The sequence below is a fragment of the Tympanuchus pallidicinctus genome, unplaced genomic scaffold, assembly GCF_026119805.1.
Source record: "Tympanuchus pallidicinctus isolate F22 unplaced genomic scaffold, pur_lepc_1.0 scaffold22, whole genome shotgun sequence".
Classification (NCBI taxonomy): Eukaryota; Metazoa; Chordata; class Aves; order Galliformes; family Phasianidae; genus Tympanuchus; species Tympanuchus pallidicinctus.
In genome coordinates, this window is record NW_026294739.1 from 2,671,191 (window position 1) to 2,692,809 (window position 21,619).

Sequence of the window (21,619 nt, forward strand, 5' to 3'; positions counted from 1 at the left end):
TCAAGGCGTGCATAAAAAAGCAAAGTGAATATTGGCTATGATTATTAAGTCATAGAATCATAGAATCACAAGATTGGAAAAGACCTTGGAAAGCCTGGTCTGGTATTAAAGGTGGAGGTTGGTGGCCCTGCATGTGGCAGGGGGTTGGAGATTCATGATCCTTGAGGTCCCTTCCAACCCTGGCCATTCTGTGATTCTGTGACCTGCAAGATCTTCCAGTCCAGCCAGCCTCTTACTACACTGCTCCCACAAGCACTGAACCACATCTCACAGCTCCTCATCCAGGCATCTCTTGAACACTGCCAGGGACGGCGACTCCACCACCTCCCTGGGCAGCCATTGCAGTGCCTGACCACTCTGAGGAAAAAGTTCTTCCTTATGCCTAACCTAAAACTCCTCTGGTACAAGTTATGGCCATTCCCTCGGGTCCTGATCCCCCTCAAATGTAATTTGGTGATAGGGGCGAAAGGATTTTGAGGCCAAATCAAGCTGCAAGAGGGCTCTGCACCACAAGAAAACAGCCTCCTGCTATTCCATGTCTCTGTGTTTGGGCAAGCACAGTAATTAATGTGTGTTTTTAGAACTAGAAGTAGTAAATAAAGCCCAGCTCCATCATTAGTTTGTAGCCCCATAAGAAACAACCCAAAGTCACAGATGTTGGTTATTAACTCAGAATAACAGAGGTGTGTAAGAAGTAAATGCTTATTCCTGGGGAAGGATGTACAGCAGCACTCTCAGTAAACCGAAATGAAGCCATGGAATATACACAGAGTTGGACAAGTATTTCTACATTAGCAGTTTGGCTCAGATTCAGCTTGAATATTTAGTGCCAATCCCAGGACATCGCTACATGCTTTGCACCGTTCCAAACCAGAGTGAAGAGAAAGTCCCATTCCAACAAACTGCACTCCTGAAAGCTAGGTGCTGAGCCAGCTCATGGCAAGGATAAGCTGGGGCTTCACAGGCATCAGCAGACCTCAGGCAAGATAGAAACCCAAAACTGGATTTACAAACATTAAAGACAGGAGTGACTGCTGTGATCAATGTCAGACATACCATACGACGTTTTATCACTATCAAATACTGCTGTTATGTTGTTTAAAACCAAGAACTTGATATTCTTTTTCTGATGTGGTAAATAATGAGTCTGTCCTGGTTTTTCAAAGAATCTGTTAGAAGACCTCAGAGTAAAGATGCAGTGTTCGTCAAGGAGTAACTACAAAGTTTCTATTGAAATAGACAGTGGTGGTCTTCCAAGTTCAAAAATAAGAAAAAGCAGCAGGGGCATTAGCAACCCAGCTGTCTGCAGGCAGAGGATTTTTTGCTAGGTCCAAAAGGTCAGGAATGTGTTGGTTGAAGAAAAGCTGCACCAAGGGCATATGGATCTAAGAAGTCACCTTAAGAGTAGCGTGTACTTGTCTGAAATTAAAGCAGTCAAAAAAATGAGTAAAACCAGGGTTTTCCAGCAGTTTTTCTGTCCCATTTACAGCCAAGATCCAAAGGAAAGAGGTCAGAATCCCTGCTTTAATAATAATAACAACTACTAAGTTAAAAAACAATCTTGCACGAGCTTTTATAGGGCTTTTCAACACCACAGCTCAGTGACCAGCTGGGAAGATAACCAAAGAGGGAGGGAGCAGAAGTTCAGTATTTATGCAGCCGTCAGACAGATTTTTGATTTCGGGGTCCTGCTGTAATTTGGAAAGGGTGACCATCCCAAACTGGCTAGCACACATAAGAGCTAAACAAGGATAAAGGGGCATTTTGTCCAAATTGAGAGAAGAGCTGAGATTTTTCTGGCATTCACAGAAAACAAGAACTCTGAGCCTAAAGTAACAACAGCTGATTTTGGATTTGCGGCACCGTGTTTGCCAGAGGAGAGCAGAGAACTTGTATTTCTTTGTTTGGCAACACCATTAAAAAAGGAAACTGCTTCAGTGAGGAGATTGACAGCTGCGAGTTCTATCAGTGCTGTTCTGCATCTAATATGTATGTTGGAAATCTGCTTTGTGACATTTTTCAAAGATATGTAAACATTTATTTCTTACAACAGCCACAATATACTGTCTGCGCATAAAGCTCATTTGAATACCATGTGAACAATAACCAAAAAAGATCCTGGTGCCAAATTAGAACAACTATTAGGCCATGCATGTTCACATACCTGGAGAGAGGAGGCTGCAGTTCTATCCAGTCACTTAGTTTCAGATTTGTGAAGCACTGGGAGAGCAGTTGTCCACCACAGGAGAAAACTTGTGCCGAATAATAAATGCTGGGGAACACGTCCTGCAAATTCAGTCTGTGCAAATTCCTTTTAACACATCACCCAGGTGAAGTTAATGAATTGTGGGTGACTGGTTTGGACACAACAACAGGCACAATCCATAGCAATAGCAGGTGGTTTTGTAGTGAGATCATTGGTACCTTAAAATTATTGGGGAATATTTATTGTCAAGTTCCTCCTGTGGTTTATAGAAATAGGATGTCCCTAGACATGGCACTGTACATATGAACGCTGAGGAGGTAAAAATTCCTAGAGAGAGATCTTGAGGTTAGAGCAGTAAGCATCCGGAATGCCCTTGGAACATATGACCAGCCTGGAATGACATATGAGAATGGTTTTGAAAGCAGGAGAAAATGGTCACAAAGGGAAAGTCTACCATTCATTGACAAATGTGAGATGAGGTAAAAACAATGGAATATCTTCAGTTCGTTCCAATTGCTTTGGGGCAAAATGCAATGTTAGTCTTTCTTAGAAGCTGCGGGGGGATTTGCCATTGTTTCTTTCTTACATAGTTACTGCGATTCAGTATTTATTACTGTTTGCTTTGGTTTGTTTATTCATTAATAAGATCAGCTCAGAAAACAAGCACCCTTATGTTAGCCTGTGACTATTACAATCAATGCAGTCTTATCTGCTCTTCATGATGTCTAGAATGCGATGACACAGATAGAAACATCAAACAAGCAAGCAAGTTTGCCACTGGTCCCCTATTTTTCTGAAATACACCCATTGCTGCACAGGCTTTCAGAAGCAGTATACGTGGTGACTTTTTTTATATATTTTTTTTTATTATCATTTCTCTTTTCAAGTGATTTACTAAATAAATTAGTTTCCTGTAAGGAAGCATGCTTTAAAATATACCATTTTCACAGCAGAAGGATCTCCTGACACAGGGAGCTCCTTCATCACCTCGTGTTTTATATAACATTTACGATGAGCCATCCACTGAGAGCTAAACAGTTATTCTGTGCAAGTGCTGTATCAAAGTCAAAAGCTTTAAACTATAGCCTATGAACTCCATCAAACTCAGAGATCTGTACTAATGGCCTAAGTTCTGGAGTGTTAGTTTTAGTAGTTTCTAACCTAATCTGTCTAGTTCTTCCCAAATGCAGCCATGGGCAGAATTTTGACAGCAACTGGAAAACGGAACAATATCCCTATTCTAACCTTATTCAGATTCATATTCCACTGAAAAAATGCTGTAAGTCAAAAGATCAGCACTCGAGCTCAGACTGTAAGTGACCAAATAATGCAGTGACCCATGACCACAGGCTGAGTGATCAGTTGGGCAGCTGTGCTGAGCGGCAGGGACAGACCTTGTGGCAGCCTGTCAGCTCTCCTGAAGAGAAGGCACTTGTTTGTTGTCCAAGACCAAGGAATTTGGTATGTTGAAAGCACCAGCTTCAAATATTTTGAGCTGATTTTCAGAGACGTGTAAAACACACATGAACTTTTTACTTGCCTATTTTTCCTTCCTCTTTTTGAACTACTATTCTCAGTATATTTTCTAAATAAATGCCTGATCTGTCCTCTTTTGGACCCTCTACTCCTTTTCCTAGATCTCCGTAAATAATAGTTTTGGGTTTTTTTCCCCCAGTAGGAAGTAGAATCTACTTCTTGTACTCAAAGTCTCCTAAGGCGGATGGGTTGATGGAGAAGAAAGATGCAGCATAGAAGTAAAACCACAGCAGCTGAAAACGCAAGCAACATCACACAGCACACCTCCCTCTTCACCCTTCTCCCAGGAGAGGAAAGGTAAAGGCTGTTTGCACTGGTATATGAAATAGTGCGAGTGTTCAGGGCTCATTCAACACTGAGCGCACTCCACTGGCTGAACAGGTGGGCAAGAAGTGCCCCAAGGCCAGGTGCCCCATCCCTGGCACACACGTCTGCTGCCAGGGACCTCTCATGTACACAGGCATATGGTTTGGGGAGTTTGGCACTGTGGGATGCAGAGAGGTCCGTATGAGAACATTCCTGGTGTTGAATGCTACTCAGTTTGTTGGCTTGGTTCAGCACATGAGATGCATAGAGGGGAGAGTTGGAAAAAGAACCAGGCGCTTGGCAGGCAGCAATGTATGTGGGCTGTGCTGTGAAACGAGGGTCGGGACTGATTGTGTGCACGGAGTAACGGCTGTGTGCTGGGGGCCACGAGAGAGGAATAGGTGCAGACATTGATGTAGGAGCACGCCGAGGGGGGGTGTGCGAGACAGCGTCAAGGAACAGAAAAGGATCAGCGGAACCCCTCGGCTGTCTCTGTACGGGCAGCTCTGCGTGAGCGTGCGTGGGGCCAGCGGGGGAGAGGAGAGATGCGAGCAGATGGCGTGCGAAGGGCCGAGCAGCGGCACGGAGAATGGCGCCGGCAGCGCTGCCAACAGGAGCCGGGGACGAGCGGGACGGCCGCTTCCTTCGGGGGGCGGTCACGGAATCCTAGAATCGCTCAGGTTCGAAAAGACCCTCAAGGACCATCGCTTGGTACCGCGGAGCACCGAACGCGGCCCGCAGGAGCCCCGCCGGGCCGCGAACACAGAGGCGGGGCCAGTTCGCGTGTGCAGAGCGCCGAGGGGCGGCGCCCGCCATGACGCGGCACGGACGTTCGCGGCCGGGCGGCACCGCCGCCCCGGGAGGCGCAGGCCGGGCGCACGGGAAGGTCTGAGCGCGCGGAGCGCTGCCGGCGGCCGAGCCCCGACCCCCGACCGCGGGGCGGCGGAGCGGTGGGGCGACTGTCGCCGGGCCGCCGTTAAGACGCGCGCTCGCTACCGCGCTCCCACTCAGGGCGGCGCCGCGCCCGGGCCGAGGGCGGCCCCGCTCCCCGCTGCGGGCCGCGCTGCCGGGCTCCGCCAGAGGGCGCCGCTCTCCCCGCTCTTCCCCCCTCCCCCCCCGTCGGGATGGGCCCCCGCTGCGGGAGGGAAGCGCGCCGGGCGCGCATGCGCAGTGCCGGGCGCTAGACGGCAGCGGCGATGGCTCCGCAGTGACGGTTGGATCTAACGGTTGCTATTGACATTGCGGCGAGGATCGGGCGGAGGACCCTCACCCCGCGAGCGGCGCCCGGCCCGCGGCCGCGCAGCCTGCAGCCACCGGCCCCGCGGAGAAGGCCGCGGCGATGCGGCCGCGCTGAGGCCCAGGTGCATCCGCCTCCCTCCCTCCTTCCCTCCCTCCCCCGCCGCCGGAGCGGGCAGCGCGGCCCGGCCCGCCGCCGCCCTGAGCTGCCTTCGCGGTTCCTCCCTGCGGCCGTCGCCATGCGGGGCCGCCGCTGAGGCCGCGCCCGCGGGGAGAGCAGCAGGGCCCGGCGGAGCATGGCCCGCAGCCTGGCGTAGCGCCGCCGCCTCCCTGCGCCGCGGGCGGGCCGAGGCCGCCGCCGGGAGCGAGGCCCCGCGGGAGGCGGAGCAGCGGCAGCAGCAGCCAGCGCGGGCCCCGTGACAGGGCCGAGGCCGCCGGGCCTCCGCGCCGCCGCCGCCGCGCGGCTCCGGGTGGCCCCGCAGCGAGGTGACACCCCCGGCCCGGGGCCGCCCGCCCCGCCGCCCGCACGGACTCGGCGCCGCGCGTTCTTCTCACTCCGGAGGCGGCGGCGTGCGAGCGGCTGCGATGAACCCGGTGAATGCCACTGCTCTCTACGTTTCCGCGAGCCGCCTGGTGCTCAACTACGACCCGGGGGATCCGCAGTCCTTCACCGAGATTAACAAGCTCCTGCCCTACTTCAGGCAGTCCCTCTCCTGCTGCGTGTGCGGTGAGGACCTTTCTTTTGTTCCCTGCACAATGCGGGCCGCGGCGCGGAGCTCCGTCGGATCCGGGGCGGGGGCGGGCGGCGGGCCGGGCCGTGCCGTGCTGGGCCGGGCTGTACTGTGTTATGCCGTGCCGTGCTATGCTGTGCCGCGCTGAGTTGTGCCGTGCCCTGTTATGCCGTGCTGAGTTATGCCGGGCTGCGGGCGGTCCGGTCGCAGAGGGCGGTAGGACCATCATTAGCGGCTGTGGGAACGGCCCGCTGTAGCGCAGCTAATTGTTTTTAAGGAGAGGTGGCTGAGGACGAGCGCGAGGAAAGGTGCTCGAGACACAGCGTAGGGGCAGGGAGAACTTCTGGCTTTCCGTTTTCGCTTTTCGTGCTTTACGTTTCAAGGAAAAAGAAACAAACAACGTAGATTGAGAGGTAGGAATTGTAAGCGCCCAGGAACAACGCTTGGATTGCTTTTGTGCACGGCAGGTAATTATACTGCCTGGACAACCAGCGCGACAAGCCAGGCCGGGAGCTGCCAGGCTACCCCCGTTTCCTTCCTTCCCCCAAAAAGGCAGAAGGCTTTTCTTCTGCCTTTCGGGAAGGGTCCGCACCCGGGGCTGCAGGGCTCTGCGCGAATCCGAACCGCTGCGTTCCGAGCGGTGAGCTGTGAGCGCACCGAGCCTCTGCCGGGCGCTGCTGTCCGCTGCTGTCCTGAGGCCGCGGCAAGCCCTGCTGCTGAGCTTTTGGATCTCCTGGACAGGCCGTGCTTCTGGCCTCTCCGGTTGCTTCTGTTTATCTGTGCTAATATGTGGTCGCACCAATTTAACTGAATTACCGGAGTGTACAAACTTAGCCGTTTTATTTATTTACAGCCGCCGTTGGGGCTGTTAAGCGAGTCGTGGAGGCTTCCCGTCCTGTAGCGGTAGCTCCTCCCATTTAAAGTCTTAGAAAATAGAGCTCGGTTTGTGCGGGGAAAGGAGCTCGTTCGCAGGCTCGCTGCGTCGTCATTTCCTGAAATAATTTGCCCAAGTGTTTTTTTTCTTTTCCTCGTGGAACTCTGATGTCGATATGATTGCAACTCTGCTCTTTGTCTCTGGTGCCTTGCCTTCAATTCTGTTACTTCATATCCCTACTTGTGTCTTTTCCCATAAATTGTTACTGCTTTTGCTCACTTAACTGATGGCTTTTGCTTAAAAATAGTATTTTTGGTTTTTTTTCTTAAGATACTAACAGAGGGATTATGTGTTTCTAACTACTGTGCTGTCTGAACTTCCCACGTTAAAACTACTCTGAAACACGTTCTTTCCTCTCCATGCCTTGACTTCTTCCCTTAGTGGCCTTCTGCAGTCTTGTTTTTGCACTCTATGTTATTGAAACTGTCTATCTTTAATTTGTCCCTGCCCAAATCCCCAGGCTCCTTTTCCCCCCTCCAGCATTTCTTGCATGGCTTTTTTGTGGCTTTCAGGTTGTAGAGCAGTCTGTGCTGTTTTAGTTTGTTTTCTACCAGCTTGTGCCTCCACAGGTGTTCTGATTTACCAGCTACCTCACAGTGGTTCCACTTCCTCTCCTCAGCTCCTATTGTCTTTGAATCGTAAGGTTGCTACTTGGAGTTGTTCTCTGCTGCAGCTAGCTTTCAGATGAGCAGAGCCGCTGTTGGTTTCAAAGATGTAGTCTACAAGGGATTCCCCAGTGTTGTCTTGGTGTCTGGTGGCTCGGTAGATGTGGAGGCCCTGTAAGTTCCAGGTTCTTTATGAGGCTGAGTGCTGTGCACCCATGTAGTAGCACGCAGGTCCTGTCCTGCAGAGTTAGTCAGGTGTCTTGCTTGATGCTGCAGGCAGTCAGTCACAGCAGTGCTCCTGTGCAGTGCCAAACTGCCCACTCTGGTGTTGACCAGCAGTCACAAATCTTCAGCTCAATTCACCTTCTTGTTTGCTTCTCATCTTGCTGCTCTTCTGTCCAGGTGATTATTGGTGCCTCTTCAGCTCTCTGACCTTGCTGTGATATTTCAGAATGCATTTTGCCTCTTGTACAGGTGTGCGCTGAGAGTTACTACGCTTTTTGTATGTAAAAGATCATTTATAGCCCATCTTCTGCATGCCTTTGTCCAGCTATCAGAGCCTTTTAAATCTCACACAGTGTTTTAAAAGGTAAGGTTTAAGTACTGAGGTAGAGGTTACACTGTGAGATGCCATGATAACGAGAGCGGGTGTTTTGAGCACCAGAATCCAACTGTCTGTCTTCTAAAATATTGAAACTTTTTCAGATGCTCACTTCTTTTTCTGCGTCTGTGGTCCATAGACTGTGAGATCCAAACACCTGCATATGGATTCAAGAGTATGGAACAATGAATGTCTGGTTATTTTCTTTGTTCAGTCTGTAGCGAAATGAAGTTTTGACTGTAAATGTCTAAAAAAGGTGCTTTGTTGGAGAAATGCTGTGTGGTTTATCAGTAATGTGTATAAAACAGTTACAATCCCATTGCAGGTCCTAGGGGGGATCCCTGCCCAAATTAGCGCTGCTCTTGTCATCAGCTTCAGCACTTAATCTCTCTGAGTGCATCCTGCTAGGCTTTGTTATTCTGTAGGTGTTCATTCTGCAGTCAGGATTGTCCATTTAGTTTCACGGGATTGGTTTTAGGAGCGACAGCTACGTACATCAGCTGATGTGGTTGTGCTCCCACTGTTTGCTCACTGCGTTGGATTCAAGCCAACTGGTTTGCTTCTGATCTGATAGCAAAGCTGCACCGGCAGAAAGTCGTAATGTGTGGCGTTGTAAATTGGTCAGCTAGCTGTGCTCCTGTGCATTGGAGGTTTCTGCCTTTCCTGATGGGTTGGAAAGGTTAATTCACAGCAATGGGCAGCAGCGTGTGCTTCTAGGATTTAAGTGTGAGCACGTGGTGGCTTCATGGCTGGAGCTGCAGGTGATGCATCGTCCTGTTGGAGGTGCATGAGATGGCATGTCTGGAGATTTGGGATGAAATAAGTACTCTGTGCAGGGCAGAGGGTGTTTTGAGGATGTGAGATCTGTGTTTTACACTCTGAACTAACGTGATTATTATTAAATTGCATACTAATACCACGTGCCATCTAAAAATAGCCTAACTGGGTTTATGCAACAAATCTCTGTGTTTTAAAAATACTGCCTACCAGATATAAATCTTAAAAGCCACTCTCTCTGTTTTGAATACTGTGTAGGTTTCTTCAAGTCACTCGGAATGTCAATTGTCTTTCCATCATTAGCAGCCTTGAACATCAGTTAAAATGTTTGTAGGAGATTGTCATCTGGTCGTTTGGCTTTTTTCTGTCAGTGGAAAACTTCACCCTGGAAGCCTCTGACAAACATTCAGAAAATATTTGGAAGATTGTTGCTTCTTTAGAATGTAAAAGGACTGGAAGGGTTGCATGGTTTGAGTGGAACGCTGCACACGTGGCCAGGAACCCAGAGGTAGTCTGCACTATGGAAATGCAGGGTGAGAGTACAGCTCTTGTCTCACATCCCATGGCTTACGTTACAGGATGTCTAAGGCACCGTGTGGCTTCACAGAGATGAAGAGGTGGCACAGAACAAAGAAACAGTGTGATAATATTGACCGGCACCTCACAGCTCCTGGGGGATGTGATGAGGGAGCTGTGAGAATTTTAGCTGGAGGTTTGAAGGCTAAATGGTAAAGCAAAGTTATGGAACCAACTGCCAAGCATGGGGAATGGTGTGCATTCAAATGGAAATAAGTATTATGTCAACTCTTTTTATTTGATGTCACTGTAGGGATGCTATTCCCACCCTGCTCTTGTATAAACGCATTAACCTAGCTGTTGAAACTTTTTATGCTGTAGATAGAAGCTGAGTCTTTGTCCAAGCAGCCAGGCACCAAAGTTCTCCAGAGCTGGTGATACACTGAGCTGTGTAAACATGTACATCTCTCTTTCATCTTGTCCACGTTTGTGGCTTGGTGGTGGCTTTCCTTCTTCCTTCCTTGCCCCTTGCTGAGCTGATTCCCCATTGCTTCTGCAGGTCGACTCCGCTTTTCCCCTCTGCTGGTCCCTAGTGGGACCTCATCCAGCCCCCCTGTCTTCAGCTCTCAGCAGTGCTGGTATTGATCCCAAGTGGAATTGCTGACCTTTAGGCTTTGCTTTGCCACTGGAAACTGTGAATTAGACTTTTCAAACAGTACTGTTTCTTCAAACGTTCATAATGGAAATTTCTACAAACATCTAAGGGAACAAGCTTCTAGAAACTAGTGGGATGCAAATGAATTGTGATTCTGGAGCAACTGACGTTTGAATTTTGTGATGGCACTGAGACAGAGCGAAGTAAGCAGCACTTATGGGGTGTCCTTCACAGGAGATGGCTGTGTGATACTCAGATGTAAAATTTCTTGAAAATTCAGTTTGCAGTCATGGAGATGGAAAGAGGGAGAAGGAACATATTCCCACTCCTGAAAGGCCTTATTGATGTGCACGAGATTGGACTTTCTTTGCAGATGTGAGCAATTTCTGAGCAAGTTAAGCCTGGACATCAGAGGCGTACAGTGAGAAAGCAAGACCGATTTTTGTGATGGAAACAATGAGTGGAATTCTCATTCTTTGTCCATTCTCCTTCTGTTGAGGAAAGTGAAGGTTGATTCATGATCTGGGCTGCCAGATCACAGTTCCCTTCTGTGTTTGAAAGAAGTGTGGATTGGCACATTTTTCTCAGGTATTTTTTGTTGATGTTTTCTTCTTTTATCTATTTTAACTAATGAAAACTACTGTCCAGCTATCACATGTTGGCCGTTCTCTGAATGCACCAATTTTTAGCCAGGAACTTGGTTGATTTCTCTTCCTCTTACATCCCCTTACTTAAATTTGCTGTTTCCTGTTTAAAATCCTGCACGTGACTTTTGGGAGAACTGCTTTTTCAAGGTTGTCTGCATTGCACTGCACACGTTTTGACAACACAAGGCTGTACCTATTGAATTTTAAATTGGTTTCTAAACTAAAATTACTCCAGTCTTAAAACAAAATTGAGAAGCCTTGCTAGGAGGAGTGTCTGTGGTCTCCACCGTGAGATCTGGGTGGCGCTGGGCTTCGGAAGGCAGCTGCAAAGCAAAGATACAGCATTGCCTTCCAGTGTGACCTGAGGTGTGTGTTTGTGGTTGAGGCAGTGGGAGATGATGGAGTAGAGTAGTTCTGATGCTCAGCTGAGGATGTTGGCCACTCTGATTGTGTTGCACAGTGTTTAAAGACGAGTTGATAAGTTTCCAACAGGCATCTTTCTGGGGTTAATTACCCAGATCTGTAGGCGAATCCAAACACGGATTTCTTTAGTTTGTTTTCTTACTGTGTTATGATTTACAGATCAGCTTGAGTAGCTATGCAGTAAGGAGCTGCTCGATACTACGTTGGAGTTGTGTGAGGCCAAAAAAGTTTCTTCACGTTTATGTATAACTTGAGAGTAATGCAAAGCACATTGGCAGCCGGGTTTTCCAGATAAGTAGAATTTTCCAGCCTCGAGAAAGGAATTCGCTTTGAAATCCTTCCATGCTATAATTTGTCAGTCTCCTCTCCTGAGCCCAGTGGTCACAGCACAGCGCTTGCTGCTGCTTAGAATCATATTCTTAGATCAGAGGAGATCACAGACATAGGATTGGAATTGGACCTCTGAGGCCATCTAGTCCAACTCCCCTGCAGTGACACAGCCTGCAGAGCAGGAGCGATAGCGCACAGTTCTGTGGCTGTTGAGCTTCTACTCGCTTGCTGTGCTGTACAAAACAAGGGTGATTTTGGTGAAATTTATACTTCAACAAAATTGGACTTGATTTCTTTACTAGTTTGCTTTGTCTAATTAGGATATAATACTTTTATCAGTCCTATAAATTTGGGCCTTTAAAAAGGCAATATACAATGTTCCAGTAGGCTTTTCCAAGGGCGTCAAAGCAGGTTTGTGTGCTGAGAATGTACCTCCTTTGCTAGGGCGCTCTGCCTTTGTTCAAGGCAGCTAAGAACGAAAGGAGCACATTTGCTGGATACGTGCACCTCATAACCATGCTGTGCCCAATTCTTCTCCTCCTGTGGTCTGTGAGATACAGTTTGCAGATGCTTCCCCTCTTCCTGCAGCTGTGGAGTAATGCTCATTAAGGAACTCCATAGGAAGTGTTCCTTGGGGCTTAAATGACCTCCCTCCTGGTAACAGCTTTCCAGGACAGCCACGATGTTCTGTAAATAATGTATTAGAAGTCTTTTCTCTGTATATCCTGCTTACTAAGTGTGAGTGCTCACATTAAAGTAGATGTTTGGTAAACCCTTCTGATAGTAGGGAGGTCAAGAGCTGATGTTTAGAGAAATGTGAAGCCTCTTATTGGAGGCATTATAAGAACAAAAGAGAATGAGCAAAGATGAAATTTAGTACTACGAGTTCTTTCAAGTAGGAGCAATAAAGGTGTTGAGTAATCGTGGTGGGATCTTAGGAGGAAGAGTGACTGCACAATAAAATGGCAAATGAGATTTAGTTGATCAATGCTGAATGATAAACATGGAGAAAAATATTACTTCTCAGAGCGCATCATTTTATATCTTAAGCAGTTTCTGTAAACGTATGTAAGTGATAGACTGCTGATGGCTGCCAGCCAGAAGTGAGATCTTGGCCTTTCAGTGTAAAATCGTGGAAATATTATCTCAGTGCTGAGTGTCAATCAAAAGTACAACAAATGTTAAAAACCAGGAATGGTGGCAAAGTTTATTATGACACTGTGTAAAGCTGTATAAGCTTCCCAGTGTGGGGAAGAGGCAACGTGGGGGATATGTGAGAGGTGGCTGTGAAACCGTGAGCAGTGTAGTGAGGAGGAAGGGTGGGGATTGACTGCTGGCCTCTTCCAACACAAGAAGCAGAGATTGCCTGGTGAAACCAGTAGGTGTAATGGCTTGAAACCAAAAGTCATGCTTAGCACAGGGACCTTCTTGTCAAAGCCTGCTGTGACAGATAACATTTGAAACAGCTCAAGAAGAGATGAGGCAAGCCTCTGGAGAGAATCTTGAGGGTTACTGAATACGTGGATACGTGGAAACTCCATCTCCAAGAATAACAGCTAAAGGCTGGGCAAGGAGTAAGGCTGTGCTTGCCTTGTTCTTACTCCATGCCGTAGGCATCTGCTTTTGGCCACTGGTGAGATGGGACACTGCACTGCGTGGATCTCTGGTCTGACTCCGTGTGGTTACGCTGGGGTTTGAGGATGGGTGAGACAACATTTCGGAGGCCTTTCCATCGTCATTCTCTTGGTGAACTTTATAATCTGAATCTGGGGAAATCTGGTAATTTGGGAGCCTGTGCAATCCAACAGTTCAAAACATCCCAATGCTTAATACCTCCAAATTCTTGGCAAGAGCTCAGATACTGCCTTTCTGGGACAATGTTGTTGACTTGGCATGATTCCCCAAGTATTAAAACTAATTAAGCTTAAATTTCCTGTGAGTTTGCATCTCATGATTATTATTATTTCTTTTTAATATTAGCAATACTAAATCTGAAGAGGGTAATAAGTGCCACAGAGCATGCAAAAACTTTGACTGGAGAGTGAATATGAGATATGAGCTCAAGCTGAAAATATTCCCGTGGCTCAGGCATTCCTAACGTCTCCCCTGTGTAGGTTGCTGGCATTTATGGAGAGTAGAACTCGCTGTGTTCTTTCCTCCAGTGCGAGCATACAGAGTGGTTTGTTTTGTCTGTCCATCTGTCTTCCTCTGGAAATCACCACTTTTTTTTTCGGAGATTTTAATATCTTCTTTTAGCTTTTGCACCCGTTCAGCAGCTTCAGCCAAATGTATTTTGGGATAAATGAATCGCACAGTTGCCAGCAAGATTAAAAAAAAAAAAAAAATCTAATTAAAAGTTAAATTGTGGCTGCACATTTCTTATTTGGACTGATCAGTATTTCATAATCTGTAAAGCGTTGATCACTCTTTAAGAAGCAAAACAGGCTGAGGGTGGACCAAGGCACAGGCACAGTACTGCTGGCCTTTTCCTGCTGGAAGTGCAGTGGATGCATATGTAGTCTCAGAGCATTATGTGAGCAAGTGTTTCTTGTGTTTGCTCCTTGCTCGAGTCAGAGCACAGCTTTCTGCTTTTCCTGCTGGGAGGGCTAACATCCAGAAGGGCCCAACAGCTGCTTGTAAACTCTTTCCACTTACAGACATTGCTTTTAAAACTAGCTGATGCAATTTAAAGCTTTCTTTTGTTTTTCCCCAATGAATGGCGGTTATGGGCTTTTCTCACAAAATCAGATGTTACCTTATGACCACCATGGACATCTCTGCTTGTGTTGCTCTGTAAATAGTGTCATTTAAAGGGAACGAAACGTGTCTTCTGCAGGCTGCATTGTGTGTGTGAGTGGTGAGGTGCTGGAACAGCTGCCCAGAGAGGCTGTGGATGCCCTGTCCATCCCCAGAGGTGTTCAAGGCCAGATTGGATGGGGCCCTGGGCAGCCTGGCCTGGTAATCAGTGTGGAGGTTGGTGGCCCTGCGTGTGGCAGGGGGGTTGAGATTCATGATCCTTGAGGTCCCTTCCAAGCCGGGCCATTCTGTGATTCTGTTCCACCTGATGGCTTTAAATTTTCACTGCATAACTTGTGTTTTGCTGTTGTCTCTGTAGGATCTGGAGTCAGTCTGCCTCAATTCAACCTTTCTCAGAGCAGCAAGGAAAAGTTACATACCTGCTGTTTGGTTATACGCTCATTTTCCAATTGCTGCAGTTGTGCTTTGATCCCTTCTTGTGCAGCTTCTATGCATGGTTCCTTCTGTATTGCTTTTGAGGAGCTGTATTAGAATGCTGCGTGTTCCTGTACAGTCACAGCTCCAGCTGCAGCATGGGGGCATCTCTCTTCCATCAGTACCAAAGGATTCGGGTTTCAGAGGGAAAACGGGAAGGTCCCTTCATCTGCTCATTCATGGCATCCAGGAGCTCTGTAAAATGACTGAGCTAATGCAAGTTTCCTATTACTTCAAGTGCACAAAAAGCTGAATTTTCGAAAGATGCTTCCACGTAATGGAAGGCAGGGAAGGCTGGGTTAGGGAAGGGCATGGAGCTTTTTCACAAAAGATGGAGTGCAGGGACAAGTTCCGTGATTTAAGGGCGGCTGCAGGCAGTGTTCAGTATGTGCTGTTCTTGGGAGGGATTGGGTTCCCTGTAGGTAACACAGCATAGAGAAGTTGGGGTGATTTTCGTTGAACTCGTAGCTCAGTGCACTCAAGGAGGTTGGGTTGGTTACAGCACTCCAAAGGGCTCCACGGGAACCTGCTGTGGAAGGTCCATCTGATTTAAAATTTCCTTGAAAGCAGCTGATGAAAGGAGATATTTATGACTTGGTCTTTCAGTCTACTTTGCACGCTTTGCTTTCTGTTCCCAGTTTTCCAAATAGTACTGATTTGTTCCTCAGAACATGTTTCACTTTGGTGAAATCTGTGGGAATCCACCGATGGTTGTCACTCATCCAACAGAGGCTCCTCGTAGGGAGACAGTGCTGATCAATCTGAACATCTGCTGTCAAAGAAGGGGAAACCTGTTGCTGTAGACGACTATAGGTACTGTGAAGTTTATTTAGGCATTAAAATACCTTGCTGGCTTGCAGCTGGCTAAAACCAACCCGGTGATACTGGATATAGTTACCAGCTGAAATGCTTCTATGCAGAATTTAAATTAGCACTGTTCTTTTGTATTTTATTCTTCCATGTTGCTCACCTTGTTCTTGAGAACAAGCAAAGGCATTCTTCCGGACTTCTCATTTCAGAGAGATGAAAACCTCACCGTCCAGATTCTCAGCACCATGAGTGTAAAGGCTGTGCTCTCAGGTGTGTTCAGTACATCAGCAGCTGGCTTTTTAAAATGGTTTTCTCCTTAACAGTAAGATCTCTGAGAAATTTCTTGCAGTCCCCTCACATCTGCACAGGACGTGTGAGCTGGTTTTGGCACTTTGAAGTATTTAAGCATCGTGGTTGTGACAACTACTGTTATTTTAAATATTGGCCCAATGATGGGAAGTGGGGATCCACCGCTCCCCAGGATAAGTTAACAGTTCCCTGGTTGCATCTTCTTCTCTGGCACGAGAGCAATCTATTAAGGAACAATATACAATATACGTTTCTTTCATTTTTATTCAAATACATTATTGGGTGTTTTATTTGGTACTTAATAAGAATTCGTAGGAGCCATTTAGTTGCTTTTGTTGTTCACAAAACTAAAATCTTTGTGCTTCATTGGTGACGCTGTCATAAAGCTATGCTCTGTTTTCAATCCCAGCCAAATGAAAAGTGAAACAGTCTCTGTTGAGCGTTCCTTTCTTCTGGGCTTGCTATTGCATCATTTTTACATTCCTTTTAGGGTTTCCCTTTACTCGCTTTCCATTTGTTTTCACTGATTTAATTAAAACCTCTGCCTTGGCTCTTCATGGAGGTTTGTTGCTGCACTTCTGGTAAACTCATAGAAATCTTATGTCTTTTGTAACTTTCAGTGGAAGAATTGCTGAGGGCACATAGGGACTGGATCTGTTTGTGCTTCTAAAGGCTGCAGCAGCACAGCCAATTACGCCTGGCGTTATGGCGTGATATATTTCTAATGTTTTCTGAAGATTTAAAATCAGATACGGCATCCGTGAGAATTTTTAGATGATTCTTTGCACGGTAGGTTTTCCTGTGACTTGTTGGACCTTCTCGGGCCACTTATTGCTGCTACAAGAAATCCATCCTGTACGATCCGGGAAGCCTGGCTTGAGTTCACGGTAATCTTTCTTTTTCTTTCTTCCTTTAGGAAATTTGCTACAAGATCCTATCGCTCCTACAAACTCCACGTGTCAGCATTATGTCTGCAAAACGTGTAAAGGCAAGAAGATGATGATGAAACCATCCTGCAGCTGGTGCAAGGACTATGAACAGTTTGAGGAGAACAAGCAGCTAAGCATTTTAGTGAATTGCTATAAGAAACTCTGCGAGTACATAACACAGACTCCCCTGGCACGAGACATTATCCAAGCAGTTGACTGTTCTGCAGATCTTTTGGCTTTGCTCAAAGACGGATCGCCACTCCACGAAGAGACGGAAAAATCTCCTGACACAGCCTTGTCTTTGTGTTTGACACATTCCCCAGTACCTTCAACCTCGGAGCTCACAAGTGATCCTCCAGCTAATTTGACGTCGAAACCTGAGGGCGCGCAGAATGTTGATATCCGAGGTTCTGTTATCAATGGGTTGCCCAATTGTAATGGGCTTTCGGTAGATAAACTTGGAGTGAATATTCCTTCTCCTGAACACGCCAACACGATCGATGTATGTAGTACCGGAGAGTACATGAAAAATGAAGATAACTCTAGCAGCCTGCAGCCTGTGTGTGACCCAGTTTCTACCAGTGACTTGTGTACGACGGGCATTGACATCTGCAGTTTTAGTGAAGATATCAAGCCAGGCGGATCGCTTCTCCTTAGTGTTGAGGAAGTTCTCCGGAGCTTAGAAACCGTTTCAAATACCGAAGTCTGTGGTTCTAATTTGCAGCCCAGCTTGGAGGCAAACGTGACTAATGGCCCTTTCCTACAGCTTTCTCCCCCGCCTCTTAGCCATAACATTTTTGTGTCCACAGATGCTTCTCCTCATGGGATCTCATGTACAGCAGCAACACCCAAGGTAGTCAAGTTAAACAGAAAGCGATCTCGATCAGAAAGCGACAGTGAAAAGGTGCAACCTCTACCTATCTCCAGCATCATCTGTGGCCCAACACTGGGAGCATCAGCTCCTGTAACAGTGAAACAGGAAAGTAAAATGTCTTTGCAGCCTGTTGCAACTGTACCTAACGGAGGCACTACTCCCAAAATAAGTAAAACTGTGCTCCTGTCTAACAAAAGCGTGAAAAAGAATTTGGAACATGCCCCTAAGAAATCTCACCCAAAAGCCAAACCAGGGGTGCTGAAAACAAAAGACAAAGCAAAGGAGAAAGTCCCTAGCAGTAACGTTATGCCGGGGAGCCCGACAAAAACTGTGTATAAAAAGCCACAAGAAAAGAAAGGGTGCAAATGTGGTCGTGCCACCCAAAATCCAAGTGTTCTTACATGCCGTGGCCAACGCTGCCCTTGCTACTCTAACCGCAAAGCCTGCCTTGACTGCATATGCCGTGGCTGCCAAAACTCCTACATGGCTAATGGGGAGAAGAAGCTGGAGGCATTTGCGGTGCCAGAAAAGGCCTTGGAGCAGACTAGGCTTACTTTGGGCATTAATGTGACAAGCATTGCGGTGCGCAATGCCAGCACAAGCACCAGTGTAATCAATGTGACAGGGTCACCAGTAACTACGTTTTTAGCTGCCAGTACACACGATGACAAAAGTTTGGAGGAAGCTATAGACGTGAGATATGACTGTTGAATCTTTTTCTTTTCCCTGCCGTCAGTAGGGGAACTGCTACAGTTTAAAGGCAGCTATGGTTCTGTTTAACTTGCTGGAGCTCCTGCGTTTAGATCACTTGTATCAAGTGTTTTTCATTGCTATGTTATGTGTATTAGTGTCTGGGAAATAGTTGCAGATAATGGAGGAGTTACCCTAAAACTGTTTTTAGTTCTTACAGCACCTCATAGTTTGAGATGAATTGCTGATGTAAATGATTTTATCACAAGATCTTTGGCAAGGAGAAATATTAACCTCATTGTACTTGCTCATGCTTTGTGCTCAGTCAAAGCTTCTGCTTAAACGTAGAGAAGTGCTATCTAGTTAGCCCGTGCAAACTGTGCTAGATTATGGTGCAGAAAAGTAATTATCAATTGGTTACAATCACTACTGCCAGAAAATCGCCTAGTATTTCTGGAGAAAATGCAGCATTAAGCTGAGGAATACAGTCTGAAAAGGGTAGGTAATTTTGATTGTTAGAATTGATTATGGAGCAGTTACAAATTAAGATCAGTAAGATGTGAGAAAGCTAACAGCCCACAGAGCAGTTCAGTCTCCCACCGAGGGTCAGGGAGATGAGTTACTCAGACACGAACGTTAAATCACCGTCACCAGTGTGCCATCCCCGTCAATACCATCATTCCTTTTTTTTCCTGCCAGTTCCACTGGTCGTGCTCCTGATCTGTTAATGCCCTCCATGCCGGCTCCATTTGTTTGACGTGTGTCTGTTTTGACTGAAGTGGAAAAATCGCTTGTACACAAAGAAGGTTCAAGTTTGAGGAGCGCTACCTCCTTACAGCCCTCTCCTTTTTTCCTTTCATTGCCAGTTCCTGATGATTCTGATTTTAGTGCTGCCGCTTCTAGAAGAGCTGCTGCTATTTTTTTAGTGAGCTTCTGAGGAGGGGCTCCGTGGCTGCTTTTCCTCTGCCCCTGTTGTGCTGCCGGTCAGTGAGTGCAGTGTGCAGATACCTCCTGCAGTTGCCATTGCTGGGTATGTTTGGTTTTTTAAGCCGAAGTGCAGCACACCTGGGGGAGCTCCTTTGAGGGCAGTTCTTTGCTGACAGGATCTCTTGGCTGGGGCAGAAAATGGATTTCTATCAAAGGTCAAATATTTTGGATGTTTGTTAGACACAAGAAGCTGTATAATTCACCCGGAATCCGTCGCATTTTTCTGTGATACATTGAAAGTCGCTTTCAGAGGTCAATGTTTTTGTGACTTGGGCTGAAAAGACCCCAAGCGGAAAAATAACAAAAAGTTGTCAGAGAGCTCGTTTCAAAAAGTGTTAGAAATTGAAAACCTTCATAGGAATTCAGCTTTATGATAATTTAAAATAAAAAAAAGCTCATTTAATCGTAATCCCGAAATAAAAGTACAGTCAGAAGCATTTAGTCCTGTCGTTAAGATTCCATTGGCAACTTGAAAAATGCAGTTGTTTTGTGAAAGCAGAAATTTCTCCTCTTGGGATGACAGAGCACAGACTGAGCACAGGCTGACTAGAACACACAACATTACCTTCTAATTTAAAAGGCGATTCCTGTTTCAGCAGCATGTTAAATAGTACGTGAGTTTTTCGAGTTAACTGCTTCCATCTTTCTTTAATTCATCTAATGGAGTCTGCAGTGCTTGCTGACCTAACGTTAGGTGTATTTTGATTTGGCACAAAGCATGTACAATGATGGTTACTCACCTAAGAAATAAGCAAAAACCTTTGGACACGAATGGCACCTCCTTTCGTTTTGTAGTGTACCATGGTGTCATTTTCTGTGGACGTGGTCAGATCTTTTTGTTGGTTTTGGTTTGTTTCTCCCCCCGTCTTTTTTGTGGGGTGGGTAGGGTGGGGGGTTAAAGCCATAGGAAGAAAAATGTGATGTATGTGTCCAGTCTGTACTTTTTTGTTTTTGTTTTGCAAGAAGAGTTGAAAAATATTTTTGATAATGAGTAAATGGTGGAAAATGCTTCTTAGTATTCTTGTCTTTATTTGCCAACCCAGGTACCTAAGGTGTGTGTTTTCTAGCCCTCATGAGATTTAATGATGTCCTATTAAAATGTATTTAGTTAAACTTGTATGTGATTTTTGTGTTGACCCAAGAGGATCCTACCGTTTCCTGACTTGGTGGTTTGATCGTGACCTACTGATGTAAATCTGTTTCCCAGTCCACTACATGTAAGAAACGTTGCCAGACCGGAGTCTGATCTAAGAGGAGTAAAATGCACAGCATGGGTTATTTCTGAATGGTTTTGCAGAGCTGTTAAGTTTTGCTGGGATTGTTGGTGGTACATTTATTAGGACTTATATTAAATTACATGCGTAGTACCTTTGCTCCACAAATGCAGGAGTACTTGGAGTCTTTAGTATCTCACTGCTGCATTAAATATGGTGGTTTAGGTCAAGTGTGTTTTGGAACTGTTGACAGGAGAGCCCTGATCGTTAATGTAAACAGTGCAAATGGTAGATTCAGGTTGTTTCTAAAAACGTTTCTTTTTATGCTGCCACGTTTTTGAAATGTGTATTAAAATTCAAATTGATTTAATAAATGTTAGTTTTCTAATTCTATTTTGCAACTGCTCAGAGCATCGGTGTGGCATATTTCAAACTTGCTGTCTACACACTGCTTAGTTCATTGATGACTAATTCTGTAGTTGTTTAAATTAAGGTTTGGTTGGTTGCATTTTTTTAACCTCCTGGCTAGTTGTTCTTGAATGAGCTGAACAACAGAAAGGGTCACAGTGTTCCTGGTAATGATTGCAGTGGTTCCAGTTTGAAAAAGCATTTTTTTCCATTTTAAAAGGGATATCAGCAGCCTGCTGGTGTGGGAGCTTCCAACGATGCTTGTAGTCAAAAGGAGTTAAGTGACCAACATCACACACAGCAAGGGCTTGCACCCTGTTGGCCATCAGTGGAGAAGCACAGGAGAATGGCTGGCAGAGAGCCCTTGCAGTGATTCCAGCTATAGCTCAGCCTGGGTTGGCTGGGCTGGGCTGGGCTGGCAGGACTTCCCTGGGTGCTGTCAGCCTGGCCTTCCTCCCGTAGTGCTGCGCAGTGGGGGAACTCTTCTCTGTGTTGGCAGAAGAGCCTGCTTGGGGATTTCATTTAGCAAGCGTGTGACACTCGAGCTTTCTTCCCAGTCCCACCTCAGGAAAGTGAAGCTTCCAAGCTTTAATACAATTCTGCCATCTGCAGAGCTGGGTCAGAAAGAAGCAGCATAGTTTTAGCGTATGCTTTGCTATGGTGG

General features: G+C 46.5%; 2 protein-coding genes across 3 annotated transcripts; both read left to right on the forward strand.

The window, feature by feature from the left end:
* The first annotated feature begins 4,603 nt into the window (after positions 1–4,603).
* Positions 4,604–5,272, forward strand: LOC128082006 (protein FAM246C-like). The gene has a single exon (XM_052685820.1). It carries the CDS (start codon positions 4,604–4,606, stop codon positions 5,270–5,272), a length of 669 nt encoding a protein of 222 aa, XP_052541780.1.
* Positions 5,273–5,773: 501 nt separating this feature from the next.
* MSL2 (MSL complex subunit 2) lies at positions 5,774–20,940 on the forward strand. 2 transcript variants are annotated; one of them, XM_052687310.1, is made up of 2 exons: positions 5,774–6,011; positions 16,770–20,940. In XM_052687310.1, exons 1-2 carry the CDS (start codon positions 5,870–5,872, stop codon positions 18,365–18,367), a joined length of 1,740 nt encoding a protein of 579 aa, XP_052543270.1. In that variant the 5' UTR covers positions 5,774–5,869; the 3' UTR covers positions 18,368–20,940. The 2 variants fall into 2 exon arrangements, with proteins under 2 accessions (XP_052543270.1, XP_052543271.1); XM_052687311.1 differs by lacking the exon at positions 5,774–6,011 and adding an exon at positions 6,732–15,814.
* Positions 20,941–21,619: the final 679 nt, after the last annotated feature.